General features: G+C 40.8%; 1 protein-coding gene across 2 annotated transcripts in view; it reads right to left on the bottom strand.

The window, feature by feature from the left end:
• TSNARE1 (t-SNARE domain containing 1) overlaps positions 1-15441 on the bottom strand; it is a 477462-nt gene that overhangs the window by 168138 nt on the left and 293883 nt on the right. For both annotated transcript variants that reach the window (XM_064154390.1, XM_064154391.1), the window contains one exon: positions 8837-8909. In XM_064154390.1, the coding sequence (XP_064010460.1) occupies positions 8837-8909 (73 nt within the window). The remainder of the gene's footprint in view (positions 1-8836; positions 8910-15441) is intronic.

Raw genomic sequence — 15441 nt, forward strand, 5'->3', positions numbered from 1 at the left:
GTGATGGCCATGTTATTAAACTGAGGGACAAGGTTGCACTGAAGCAGATGGTGCTTGCAAACAAATGCACTAAGGAATTAGGAAGAAGATTCCAAGATACCCAGCTAAAATGCAGCCTTTCAATAGCAGCAGTGAAGGCAACAGAGCTAACAAGCTTCTAGATGTCATTTGATATGATTTTGTGACATGTCACGATGACCCCAAGAGGTGTCTTTCAACCCTATCTATCTATCTATCTATCTATCTATCTATCTATCTATCTGTCTTCAAAGATCAAGCCCTTCTAATGACCAACAGGAGTCTCATATGTGAAATTACGGGAGTGACAGTGGCTGGAGTGGGAGTTTTGTTCTAATGTATCAAGGAATCGCTGTGTGACCTAAGTCTTTGTAGCAGCAACAATGGACTGGTTTCAAAAGGCAGCATTTTCAGTAAAACCACTTGAAATGCAGGAAAATGAGCTCATGAGTGAGAACTTCAAAATGTTCCCACTTGGCAGTGACCAAAATGGGCCCCTCCAGGTTACATAGCATGCTTTTATTTTTAGCACTTTAATAAGCTTAACCCTCTTTTATCACTACAATTTCTGGTTAAAAATAATCAATATAACACAAAGGGAAGCACAATTATAAAAGAAAAAAAAAACAATGCAGGGAGGAGTATTTAGTAAATGTATAAAGGTTTTTTTACTGACTGAAAGCCCATGTTGGAGTGAAATTTCTTTCAGTGTGGAAATGATTGTTGCTCATTCTAAATGAATTTTGCCCATTCTAATTGCCATATACTTTGTAAAGTTTTCAATGAGCATCATTCGATGGACAGAAGCCCCTCAGGCTGTCAACAGGCACAACTGTAGATGTTAAAGAGTAGGAAAGCTATGGCAGTTCTTCAAGAATGAAGTTTTAAATGGCTTTGGGTTAGTCATTTGCAAACTCCACTGTAAACATCAAGTTATAAAGTCAACATTTTATAAATCATTATAATCTCTCCTGTATGGCAAATTAAGGCTAAATGAGTCACACTGGCTGAATCTGGTGCAATGAAATACGACTTGCAGTTCTGTGAGTCCAACAAAAGGCAAACAGAATCTAGCATTTGATCTGATTTTAGTAGGGCTTTCTTCTTCCACATGGAAATATGCAACAGAGGTAAGAACTGAGGCACTGAATAGGCACTCACCCTAATTTTCTAGCAAGACTATTTAAACTACCCTAAAATGTTGTAGCCAGTTCTTCCTGCTAGTTTTCCTTGGCCAACAACCCAAGCCCTTAGTCCATAAGAATAAAAGTGGCTTAAAGGCAGTGGTCAAAAAACAATGTAAATTTACAGCACTTCAGCTCCTGAGTGATTTATACTGTCCTTGAAATGCATCTGAGAAATGTCAAGTATCTGCTACATATGTAGGCACTGAAAAATGGTATCCCCCTGCCAGAGGTTTGCCATGCCTGCTAGGATACATCTTCCAGGGATTTAAAATTCAAGCATCGTCTTGTGTGTATCTATTGGAAAACAGCCCATCCTACCAAAGAAAAAGATGCCTCACTTCATTTGCTCTCTGCTAAATGGCAGAGAACAGAAATATTACCAATTTAGCAGATGCAAAGCAATTTACTGCTCTTTTATTACAGAGACAAGCAGTTTCCAATTACTGATATTTACCATAGAAGAGACTGCATATGAAGATTGTCCTGAGGGCACATGGTATGGCCATGACTCTCACTGCCTGGTGTGTGCTTTCAGTGGCCTGAGAATCATAGAATCATAGAATCAACCAGGTTGGAAGAGACCTCCAAGATCATCCACTCCAACCTGAGGTATCTACAGTTCCCACCTGATGCCCAGGGAGGGTCAGGTTACACAGGGCTTTGAGCAGCCTGGTCTAGCAGAAGGTGCCCCTGCCCATGGCAGTGGGTTGGAAACAGAGAATCTTAAAAGTCCCTTCCAACCCAAACCATCCTATGATTCTGTGATGCCCTCGCACGGCATCTAGGTTTAATCACCCCAAATCTGCATGTGGGAGGATGTTATATCATGGTAGCAGGACTGATTCGCTTCTATTCTTTTAATTACCTTCTTTTTCTGGTGAGGAAGGAGGTATTGCAACAAGACTTTCTTTGTGCAGAAATTGATGGTCAGATCAGATCAGATCTTCTTCATTTTTCCTCCAAAATAATCTCTGCAAACATCAGTCTGTGATTCTGAAATCCCTTTCGCTTTCGTGGTGGCTTGAGGGACCTTGGGTCTCCATTAGCAAAACCGCAGGCACAAAGGCCCACGCCAGGGGAATGGAACTATGGAACTGCTCGTCCCAGGATACTGAAATATTGTTACTCTATTCTGTCTTCTGGTCAGTGCCTGACTGATTCCCTTCCCTTCTCCCTCCTGCCTCCTGCTCCCTTCGCTTCTCTCCGGCAGCAGTTCCTGCTCCTTGTCTCGGGGCTGGTGGGGAAGATGGCTGCCGGCTGGCAGGGAGCTGAGCTGCCTCATGCGGCCTGCGGAGGCCTTGCAGGCCCCAGCTGGGGAGCGCAGTTCCGGCCTACCCTCAGGCTGACTGAGGGCGGAAGTGGTGGAGGCTTCTAGAAGGCCAGTTTGGGATTAATGGGTTTTGTACTTATCCTACCTGATTGCCTTTTGTATATATGCTCTTGTAAATAGAATCTCTCTTTAAAATCAGACAGTCATAGAATCACAGAATCAACCAGGTTGGAAGAGACCTCCAGGATCATCCAGTCCAACCTAGCACCCTGCCCTGCCCAGTCAACTAGACCATGGCACTAAGTGCCTCAGCCAGGCTTTGCTTGAACACCTCCAGGGACGGTGCCTCCACCACCTCCCTGGGCAGCCCATTCCAATGCCAATCACTCTCTCTGGCAACAACTTCCTCCTAACATCCAGCCTATACTTCCCCCAGCACAACTTGAGACTGTGTCCCCTTGTTCTATTGCTGGTTGCCTGGGAGAAGAGGCCACCCCCACCTGGCTACAGCCTCCCTTCAGGTAGTTGTAGACAGCAATGAGGTCTCCCATGAGCCTCGTCCAGGCTGCACACCCCCAGCTCCCTGAGCCTCTTCTCACAGGGTTTGTGCTCCAGGCCCCTCACCAGCTTTGTTGCCCTTCCCTGGACACGTTTCAGCACCTCAACATCTCTCTTGAATTGAGAAGCCCAGAGCTGGACACAGTACTCAAGGTGTGGCCTGACCAGTGCTGAGTACAGGGGAAGAATAACCTCCCTTGTCCTGCTGGCCACACTGTTCCTGATCCAGGCCAGGAGGTCATTGGCTCTCTTGGCTACCTGGGCACACTGCTGGCTCATGTTCAGCTACTATCTACCAGTACCCCCAGGTCTCTTTCTTCCTGGCTGCTCTCCAGCCACTCTGTCCCCAGCCTGTAGCGCTGCTGATGTGCAGTATCCTCATTCTTACTCTTGGAAAGGGATAAGAGTCATTTCTGTCCTCTAGCCCTGGGTAGCTCGTGACCTCAAACTGGGACAGCTTTACATGGTTCATTTGACTTGCTTAACTCATTCAAGCCATGGCCTCCCAAACACAGCCTTTCTGTATCAGAGTAAAACACCTTCCAGTAGAAATAGCCAATGACCTGGGCAGTTTCTGCCTTTAAGACATTTACTGATCAACTGCAGCATTACTAGAAATTGAAAGCATGGCAGTTGCAACTTCCCAAAAATTACTTTGGATGAATTGGTGTGAGAAGAACCCTACTGGTGGTGATAAACATCATACAAAGAAGAGTCTTTTTTCTTGAATAAAATTAGCTGTCTCATTAACTGCAAGTATACAAGCCCAATCATGTTATGAGGGTCAGGCACAGAGCAGCAGACAAATTTTTAGGCATTAGTACATTTGCAAGTGTAGAGTCACACATTGTTCTTTTCCTTGTAAGGCATCATGTGCTGTCTCACCAGCTCTGAAATAAGAAACAATCATAGAATGCTTTGGAATGAAAGGAACTTAAGATCATCTGGTCTGACTGCTCTGCAATGAGCAGGAACATCTTCATCTCAGTCAGATTGCTCAGAGCCCTGTCTGGACAGACCTCGAATGTTTCCATGGATAGGGCACCTGCCACCTCTCTGGACAACCTAGGCCAGTGATTCACCACCTTCAGTGAAAAAAATGTTCTCGTTATATCTAGTCTGAACCTTCCCACTTTTAGATTAAAAACATTACTCCTCCTCTCACAACAGGCCCTGCCAAAAAGTCTGTCTCCATCACTCTAATCAACTCTCTTTAAGCATTGGATGATAACAAAAAGGTCTCCCTGAAGTCTTTTCTTCTCCAGACTGAACAACCCCAGCTCAGCTTTTCTTCATGGGAAAAGTGTTTCAGCCCTCTGATTATTTTTGTGCCTCCTCTGAACCCACTCCAACAGATCCACTTCTCTCTTGTGCACAAAAACTAATTCATTTTTTGTGCTGCTTATTATCTTGAGTAAAATGAGTAGGTCAAAGATCAAAGTAGCCCATACTTGACTCCAGAGATTCAGTTGTAGTGGTCACCAACTTGTGTCTAATAGGACACTGAGCACCTTATGAACTCTTCAGTAGTGTCTGAAGCCAAGGACTTGTGAAAAATCATAGTGGAGGGATAAACACAGAGAGCAAGGCCAATGGCATACAAAACTCTGTGACTTTTATTTTGCTGCCTACGTGGCGACTGAGCGCAGTAATATTAGGAGATCTCAGCAGCTGATGATGGTTTCTAGTAAAGCTTTGTTAGGTAACAACAGTCCTTAGATGACAGGACAAATCCCTAGGATGCACAAGAACTTGGCATTTTCTTGTGAAGTGAGTGGAAAATGGAATAGACTATCACTGATTCAGAAACACTGCAGTTGTACCTCTCCTGCACAGGCAATGCTCTCTACTGGCATGTGTGAACAAGTGGTTGATAGCATGAAAAGATTTCCCAATTCATCAGGAACCAATAAGAGCATAAAAGTACCCATTCACATAATAGCCTCCTCTGAGATCACTTAGGAAACTTAACCAAATGAGAGACTTTGCAAACCATATTCAACCGAACGTAGATATTAAAGCTGTTACAATCAGGTGTTCAGGGACCATTCTCAAGATGTGGTAATTTTCTGCAGATGTCCCAACTGAGACACATAACTCAGGAGAGTTTAGTTAAGGATCCTGTTGAATGACTTCCCAGCTCTGTTTGCAGTAGTGCATCTAACAACAGACTCTTTGCTATGCCATTCCAGCGGTCAGACCGAAGGAAGACATGTGTGGAAGGGTGTAGATGGGTCCTCTTGACAGTGTCTAAGTGTTAAATCAGGCTTGAAGTCAGAAGGGCAAATAATGACAAAACAGGCAACAAAGCTGACTTGATTTCATAAGAAAGAAAACCCAAAACAAATCACAAAACTAAAGAAGCCTCCCCACATTCCAAAGCTTACAAAATAAGTAACCCATTTGCATTTATGATACACTTTGAGAAATGGATTCAAAAGACAAGGTGCTTTTTTGGTCAATGGTTGGATTCAATGATCTTACAGGTCTTTTCCAAGTGAAATAATACCAGGACTCTATGAAAACACATTCTACTTTGAAGGAAGGTTTTATTATTATTATTATTATTATTATTATTATTATTATTATTATTATTATTATCTTCCTCATCATCATTAGACTACAAGAGACAATGTGGTTTTTCAGTAGGTATCAACACTGCTGAAGGACTGAACATATTGCCCTCATCAAGAAGTTCCTCCAAGACTGAAGGAATGCACCAGCTGCTATGCTTATGCTTGTCTTGTTGGGTCTGTGGGCTCTACCTTGACAGATAACACGTAGTGATGTTTGTAAAGTCAAGGAGCACCCTCTTTAGATAATGTTATGAAGTTTTTTTCACTCTATTTTTTTGAATTATGAAATGCCCAGACTTCAAGAGTGACATGAAAGGTTAGTAGCACCAAGATCTAAGCTGGGATAAGAAATGGAAGAAAAAAAGAAATTGTGAGGAAGTACTTGATGCAGAGGGGTCTTCTCCCAGCAAAGCAGGATTTGCTGTGCAAACATAGATTTGCATATGTTTGGTCTGGATAACGTTAGAGATCCAGAAAATTAACTGCTGTGTTCCTGCTGCTGTAATCTTAAAAGAGAGGGCTGATGTGTGATCTTGGGATCTCTTTGCATTTTAGGGACTGAGGAGGCTACAGATATAATCAGAAAACCACAGAATCATTTCAGTTGGAAAAGAGCTTTAAGATCATCGAGTTCAACCATTATTTAACTCAAACAAGTCTGATGCTAAAACATGTCCTACAGCATCATATCTCTGTGTCTTTTAGGATTCTTCTGCGATGGTGATCCAACAACCTTCCCATGGAGCCTGTCTCAGTGTCTGTGAACTCTTTCAGTGACAGATTTTCTTCTAATATCCAACCTAAACCTCCTTTGATGCATTTTGAGTCTAAGTTCGCTCTGCCTAGTGAAGTGGATCCCATCTCACCCAAGCAGAGCTGACCTGAGGGTTCCACTGTTACAGAATCACTAACACCAGTACCACAGACAATTACTGATTTCTCCTACTAGTGCCTTCCTCCTTGCACCATTTTCCCTCACCAGCACCCTATGTGATGAAGCTGTGCAGAGATGACCTCCTATATGATTTTGTTGGAAAGACTCTTTCTGTTGATGTAAATTTAACCTTGGCCATTACATTGCTCCAGCTGCGAGTGCTCACTGAAGTCAAATGCTTAAATATTTATATCAGAGATGTCATGACTAGGAACACAGGCATGGAGTTTATTTGCAGAAGACAGAAAATAACAGAGATGTGCTGCCCAGAGTCTCTACTTCCCCTCAATTTTCTCCTTCTGTGACACAAATTGCTCTCCACCCTAGGGAGTGTTATGGATGTGTTCATTAAGGAACTGGCCCACATGCCAGGGAAACCTCTTTTATTTTTGAAAGAGGAGTGGGTTACTGCGCTATGCATAGACCAGACAAACTCTTTCCATTAATTCCCCCCAGCTGAGGTGAACCAGAGAGTAGTTTGCTCTAAAGCCTTGGGAGCATTTTGTTGATTAGCACACCTGACATCCCTTGGCTATGTATTCTCCCTGGGTTTTCTAAATAAGCACCCACAGAGATTTCATTTCACACATGTAAGTGAAATGTATGAAACAAACAAACAAAACCCACCACCACCAAAACCCAAATAAACAAGAACAAATAAAGTGCCAAGTGAATTGCTTTTAATCACTATTGCTTTTAAATTTTCACTGTGGAGGTGATCCTAAAATGGAGCTAAGATAATCCCTTACTTGTGTGTAATATGAATGTCAAAAGGTAAATAGTGGGACCTTCCAGCAAATGTTTGGGAAGATGTCTTGACTGACTGCCAGGCTGAAAAGATGCTTCCAAAGAAACAATTAAAAATCTACTGCAATGAACAGAAAAAAAAAGAAGAAAACAAACAAACAAACCCAACCCCAAATATTCCAGATATAAAATAACAAAAACCTTATGTTGGCTCAGAGACAAACCGTCCTACTTAGTCTGTTTCTCACAGGCAAGTTTATACTGAGGTCATTTCTATGCATGGGCAACATCTTAAAATAATAAATATTGCCTTAAGAAAGGAAGTTACAAGGATGTATGTTGTCATGTTCCTCAAGGCATTAGCATCTGATGCGCTTTTAGGAGATGAATCAGGCTCCAGAGTTATCCATGTACAAAAAATGAGATTCCAAATAAGCATAAATAAATTAAAAATAAAATTAAATTCAACAAACAAACAACAACAACAACAACTTGGGTTTAAAATTAATCTTGACTTTTTTATCTGCACCTGTGTACCTGGGTGATGTTTTGCAGTGAGAGGCAGTTAGTTCACCTCAGAGTAAATGAAGGAATCTTATGCTAATGGAAATTTGTAGAAGTATGAGCTTGGAAAAGAATTCCAGAGTGATTAATAAACAGCAGACAAGAGTTTCTTCTTTCATGTTCTACCTATGGCTGTCTTAGGACTTGATCCAGCTCCCAGCAGCCACAGCAACTCCAGCTGAGCACTGTAGGTTAGAAATAACTCCAGCAATTTTGCTTCTCTGGAGTGCAGAACCCTCAACACAGCTTTAGGATGGTTAGCTCTCAGATTTGGAAGTATACAATTGCATCTGAAGAAGCTGCACAGTGTTATCATTCATATACAAATAAAAGAGGCAGAAAAAAATCAGTTGTTCTTAGCTGCACCAGTAGACAGCAGTGACAAAGATAAGAGTCAAAGGGAATTTAGAAGGAGCTGATCTACTGTGTCTTGTCTCTCTATCCACAAAAAGTGGTGACTGTCAGTGATGGGCTGCTCTCAAAACATAATGTTAAGGATTGCTATCTTGCTTTCACCTCCTGTCCCAACTTTTCTCCACCATGCTCCTAGCCACTGGTAGCTGGAGAGCAAGAGAAAATCAGCTAATGGGCAGCCAATTCAGATTCTATATGCAAGTACATTATGGTGCTAGATCCCTGCCACCATCATCAATAAGCATAACAGTAATTGCTGTTAGTATTTTTTTTAATTACAGCTCCAGGTAGAAAGAAATAATTGGATCCCTTTCCAGCTAATATTATATATCCTCCAGCTTCTTTTTTACAGTCAAAAGAGAATGGATTAAGTTCCCTGTGAATTCTTTTTTACCCTAAATACACCAGCCAACACAGGAACCTTACTGAATGGGACAAAACATCATTGGATGTACAAAATGCTCAAAATCACAGCATCAGCAAACAGCTGCTCCTGAGAGACCACACAACATCACACTACAATGCTGCAGGAGGGTAACAAGGACCATGTTTTAAATGCGGTGCCTACCTATTGCATCTCCTTGCTCATGCACCATGGAGGCCAGGTCTTTGATGATCTGGTTCACATCCAACATGTCACTCTGAAAAGACACAAGGTTTAATATTAATGATCAATGAGTAATAATCAGACATAAAAGGCACATTCTAAATTCAAGCTCTGCAAAGAAAAAAAAGGCAGAAAACTGTCTGTGTAGAATTTAAAGACTATTGGATTTGATGATCTTTGAGGTCTTTTCCAAACCTAATGGCTCTATGATTCTATGAAAAAGTTCTAATGCTCCCATAGTAAAATAAATCCCCTTAAAGTCATGGTTTGATGGATCTAAGTCAGCCATTTGACTCAAGCTTCTACAAGAAATAAAGTGAATGATCAGATTATATGGCTGCTCCTCAGAATTGTGGAGGACTAGGAGAGAAAAAAAAAAAACAATAAAAAGAACAGCAGCAAAATCGTCTCTTTCTAAACAGTTATCATTCATAGAGGCTTGGATTCTTACAGAGTAAAAGGTCATACTTCAGCATATCATCCATCAGATAAAATATTCATAAACTGGTGGAAATATGATCAAAAATTCACTGAATTGAAAGCTCTTCATTGGTAAGACAATAAGGAAAGACCTATTTGATGAACTGATTCATTTATATGTTTCCAAGTATAGGAAAAAAAGTAGATTCAGTATTGAAAATTTCTCATTTAAAATGCAGCAAACTGCCAGTGAGTTTGTTTCCTTAATTTCTGATTACTTACCATACACAAGAACAAATGTGAGCACATGTTGACTTCATTTGACACTGCCTCTTATAAAAATGGTTAATCTAGCAATAATAGACATAATAATGGAGGTACTGCCAAAAGCGGTATCCATAAGGCAACATTAGCAGAGCACAAAAAAAAAGGACACTCAAACAGGCTGCATTTTGCTAAGCTGTAGAAATCACAGAATCACAGAAACACTGACATTGGCAGAAACCTCTGCAAATCGTTTAGTCCTGTAAATGATTTGCTCCAACACAGAGCAGTCAACTAAAGCAGGTTCCTCAGGGCATGTCAGGGCCATATTAAGAAAGACTTTTCTTCTAAAAAGGGCTGTCAAGTCCTGGAAGAGGCCACCCATGAAAGTGGTGGAGTCACCATCCATGGACTGTGGTGTAGATGTGTAGATGCAGAGAAGAGTGACATGGTTTAGTGTTGAGCTAATGGCCGGACCTAATGATCTGAAAGGTTTCTTCCTACCAAAATGACTCGATGGTTCTATGATTCTACAAAGTGAACCAAGTCCTTTTTACTGACGTTTGTGATGAGAACACATGGCAGAATATTTAATCACATAACACAGTAGAAACTGCTCTAATTTGCAGTGAAGTCTGGGAGTCCTATTGTGAATTCCAGAATATACCAAATTGTTGAATAACTGAAGAAGTACGAGAAAAAAAAAAAAAAGGTTTAAAGCTCTGTGAGAAATCATAATGAAAAGAAAACCAAAACCATTTTCCAACCAATCAAAGACTGGGTAATGCATTCCAAAATGCACTTCATTCATTTGCCTGTCAAGTATAATGAAGCTTAAATTATGTATAGTATTATTCATAACTTGTAAATACTGCAGAATATTTTGTAAAAGCAATGAAGTTTAAGATTGCACTGGGAAACTGTGGTAACAAATCATTGCCAGGAAATGAGGAGAAATTAGTTATGAGGTTTTTTGGGGTGGAGGAGGTTTCTGCAAAACCCTCTGAAAGGAGAAAGCTAAAGGTTAGCAAAATGTGAAGAACTGACAATTAACTTTAATGTGCTGTTCTGCTCCTATTTAACTACTTAGTAAAAGATCATTATGGAAAAATTAAACAAATAAATAATAATACTAAAAATGCCCAGAAAACTTATTTGTCTCTCTTAGCTAAATTGCCCTGACCTTACTCTTTGTTTTTTGATACCTGCAACATACATAAAATTCTTTCTGCCCTTCAGTCAGTTTGTTTTATTTTGTTCTGCTTCTTTTAGAGCACTTTAAGTAAACTCAGTTTGAAACTCATGAATGTATGGCCAGCAGGTTTAGGGAGGTGATTTTGCCCCTCCACTCCGTTCTGGTGAGAACCCATCCCAGGTACTGTGTCCAGCTGTGGAGTCCTCAACACTGGGAAGACAGGGACCTGTTGAAGAAGGTCTAGAGGAAGCCATGAAAATGATCAGAGCAATGAAGAACCTCTTCTATGAAGAAAGACAGAGAGAGCTGGATTTGTTCAGCTTGAAGAAGGCTCCAGAAAGACCTTACTGCAGGCTCTCAGTACTTAATGGCCTATAGGAAAAATGAAGACAGACTTTTTAGCAGAGCCTGTTGTGACTGAACAAGAGGTGATGGTTTTAGATAAAAAGATAGGAGATTCAGACTAGAGAGGAAGAAATTTCTTATGATGAGGTTAGGGAAATAATGGCCCAGGTTGCCCAGAGATGCCTCATCCCCGGAAACATTGAAGGTCAGGTTGGACAGGGCTCTGAATAACCTGATCTAGTTGAAGATGCCCATGCTCACTGCAAGAGGGTTGGACTTCGTAACTTTTAAAGGTCACCTCCAACCCAAACCATTCTACATTTATGTGGTGTGTTTCAACATACATTCGATTAAAGATTATTGTAGCATTGAACAAAAGAAGCAGATAATCTGGTCTAAGAAAGATCAGGTGATATAGTGCCTCTTTTGGGGGTATAAAATGAGTTACATTACCTGAGACGGACCCTATCTGCCTCCTGATACCCAGATAATTTGATGAGAAAAGAAGAATGAGAAAAAAGAAATTCAATGATGTATATGAACAGTGATGCTTCAGATCTGCCATTTATATCCAGGTACTTGGGACAAAACAGCCATCTGCTGCTGCAGACTATAGAAACCTTTTCATAACATTGTAACAACACTTAAAATTAATGTTTAGCAAATATGAATTAGTTAAAGCCAGATTCTGAGATGTTAATAAGGAAAAAAAATGTGACTATTGTATTTAAGGAAAAACAAACAAGCAAGACTTGTAGAGTACAGAGCACAAAGCAATCTGACCTGAAGCAAGGAATCTGTTGAATAATTTAACTTGGCAATATGAAGTTTTGAACTTCCTGATACATGTAAGCAAAACAAAAGAAAAAACAGAAGAAAGAAAAATACCCAGAAATAAAGACCTTCCATAACAGAATATACCTAAGAGCTGTGCTCCTGTTCATTCTTGCCAAGATAGCTCTATCTCATGAGCTTGCCAGGCATCAGTTTGTTAGCAAAAATCAGACTGCCCTTGGTTTTCAGTGTTTGCACATACTGTGTGGAATTTGCAGTGAAATACAGCTCCTCCTAAATCTTTTGACACCACAGAAGTCAGGAGTACAACCACCAGATACCATTCCAAAAATACTAGCTAAATAGGCTGGGGGGTTTTGGGTTTTAATCAACACCAGCCTTTCCTGGCAATAACCCCACAGAAAGAGGGATTCAAATGTTTCACCCAAATCTTCTTTCCATTTCTTTTTTTTCCTTCAAAGGAGAAATTCATTGTTCAGATTAGAAGAGAAGGTTTCATGTCTCCCATGCTAGAACATGGCCAGCAGGACTAGGAAAGTGATTCTGCTCCATTACTCAGCACTAGTGAGGCCACACCTCAAACACTGTGTTTCGTTTTGGGGCCCTCACTACAAGAAAGACATTGAGCATCTCCTGAGAAGGGCAACAAAGTTGGTGTAGGGTCTAGGGAACAAGTGTTAGGAAGAGCAGCTGAGAGAACTAGGGTTGCTTAGCCTGGACAAGAAAAGGCTGAGGAGAGACCTCATTGCTTCCTACATGTGTCTGAAAGGAGGTTATAGTGAAGTGGAGGTTGGTATGTTCTCCCTATTATGAGGTGACAGACTGAGAGGAAATGGTCTCAAACTGTGCCAGGGGAGGTTTAGGTTGGAGATTAGGAAAATAATCTTTATTGAAAAGAGTGGTCAGATACTGGAGTAGGTACCCTCAAGTTTCCTTTCCAACCCAATGCATTCTTTGTATGTACTCTCTACCTGTGATTTAGGTGGGGTGATTCACGAAGCAGGAATTATAAAATATGTAGTTCTGTTATTTCTGAAAAGCTCTGCCCACAAACTATACACAAATTAGTTACATTTGGGTTCTAATTCAGTCAGGAAAATCTTCACAAGGATGCTTATGGGCAATTTATTCATTTAGGAAAATCAGTCCTGCTGGTTGGAAGAAGGTATCCTCATGATATATTTGGGAAGATGTGGAATCTTATGTATCTTATGTATCTAGGATCGTGTAAAATGTTTTTGTTATTAGCACAATTTAGAACTTCAAATTAATTTCCATCCAAAATTTCACTTAAAGGTTTGTGACTTCACATATGCAGGTACATGTGAGTATTCCACAGACACCTATTTTACAGTCATGGTTTCTTGTGTACCACAAACACACCCACCTGTATAAATAGTAGCTCTGTACACAATAACACTAATAAATGTAATTTGCCCCTAACATACACCAGGTGTTAAATGAGCATTTGAGGCTTAGCAGATTGCAGAGATACAAGTGGCTTATTTCTGTCTCCAGTAGCATAAACCAGACTTTAAATGTTCAACTTTATTTTTCTTTTGTGGCTAAGCACTCTGGTGGAAGATAAGCATGAACACTGATGTGTTCTGATGACAGGCAAACAAACAAACAAAACCCCTAAAAAATGCTTTGTCTACCTTAGTTCTGACAAAATAATAATAATTAAAAAAAACCAAAAAAACAAAAAAAAACCCAAAAAAACCCAACCTGCATTGGTTCCATTTTGCCTTCACGTCAATAGTTTGATATGAAGGCAAGAGTGGCTCTCACCAGAGAATTGAGAAGCAACATTTGTACAGGGAACAAAGGAATTATACAACAAAGTCAAGGTGCAGAGCAAACAGAGCAATGTTTCAATAATCATTCATGCTGGAGGAGAATGTGTTCATCTACATATTCTGAAGTGCACAACCCTCTTGTCAACCCCACCACTCTCTTCTTCCCCTAGACACTGGTCAACTCTCTCCTATCAAGTTGTTTGCAAAGAGAGAAAGCTGAAGGAGACACACAAGCCAAGTAAATGAAGAGGAAAGTAATTTGAAGTGATAAGAGAAAATAGCCTCAAATTTGGCCAGGAGATGTTTAGATGAGATATTAGGAGAAATTCCTTTACTGAAAGTGGTCAGGCACTGGCACAGGTTGCTTAGGAAGGAGATGGACTTACCATCCCTGGAGACATTCAAATAAAACGTAGACATGGCACTTTGGGCCATGGTTTAGTGGCCATGGTGGTGTTGGACTCAATGATCTTTTCTAACCTTAATGCTTCTATGATTCGTTGCACTCCTGACTTCAAGAGATAAGATCATTTCTCAAAAAGGAGGCGTGCCATGATTTTATTTCCCTGATGTTACTAACAGTTGATGCAGATTTCTGAGATGTTATAATGCATGTTTAGAAGCACCAACACTAAAAATGCATTAAACTGGTCACACTTAAAGCTTCTTCTTAACACTTCTCAGGTTATCCATTTATTTTATCACTGTTATTAAAGTTTTGGCACCCACACTACAAATCCAACCTTCTCCACTCCTACAATCAAGTTTCTAAGGGTTGGACTTGATGATCTGTGAGGTCTCTTCCAACCTTGGTGATACTGTGATACTGTGATACTGTGATATCCTTGAGCTTCCCACAGACCCCTGGGCTGTATATGAAGAGACTCACAAGGTAGAAATATTCCTTCTGTTTCCTGCTATGCTAGAAAAGCTTTTGTGGGATTTTTGGCCAACTCACCCGCCCCAGCTTCTTGGAGGTAAATTAAGGAATCCACTGTACTGAAATTCAACAAGAGCAAGTGCAGGTCCCTGCACCTAGAAAGGAATAACTCCATGCACCAGTACACGGTAGGGGTTGACCTGCTGGAAAGCAGCTCTGTGGAGTAGAACCTGGGAGTGTTGGTGGACAAGTTCACCACAAACCAGCAGTGTGCTTTTGTGTCCAGTGGTATCCTGGGATGCATTAAGGAGAGTGTGGCCAGCAAGTTGAGGGTGCTTCTTCCACGTCTCTACCCTAGTGAGGCCACACCTGGAGTACTGTGTCCAGTTTTGGCATCCTTAATTTAAGAGAGACAGGTAACTACTGGAAAGACTCCAGTGCAGGGTTCAGAGATGATGAGGGGAGTTGAACACCTCTCAGAGGAAGAAAGGCAAAGAAACCTTAGGCTGAGGAAGACAAGATTGAGAAAAGATCTTATTAATGCTCATCTATATCTATCAGTATTCAGAATACAGATTGTCTTTCAGGGCTTGTGAAATTCTCTGCCCTCACACTCTGAAAGTGAAAATGAAATACAGTCTAAAATACAAAAACAGAAGTCATGCTGAGCAGAGAACCCCAGAATCACAGAATGTCAAGGACTGGAAGGAATCTCTGGAGATCACCTAGTACAAGCCCTCTGCTAAAGAAGGGTCATTTAAATGAGAAAAACCTGCATCCAAGCAGGTATTGAAAGTCATCATAGAAAAAGATTCCACGACTCTGCGGGCAACCTGTTCCAGAATTCTCCATTCAATAACTTTTCCCT

Source organism: Pogoniulus pusillus, chromosome 14 (assembly GCF_015220805.1).
Source record: "Pogoniulus pusillus isolate bPogPus1 chromosome 14, bPogPus1.pri, whole genome shotgun sequence".
NCBI lineage: Eukaryota > Metazoa > Chordata > Aves > Piciformes > Lybiidae > Pogoniulus > Pogoniulus pusillus.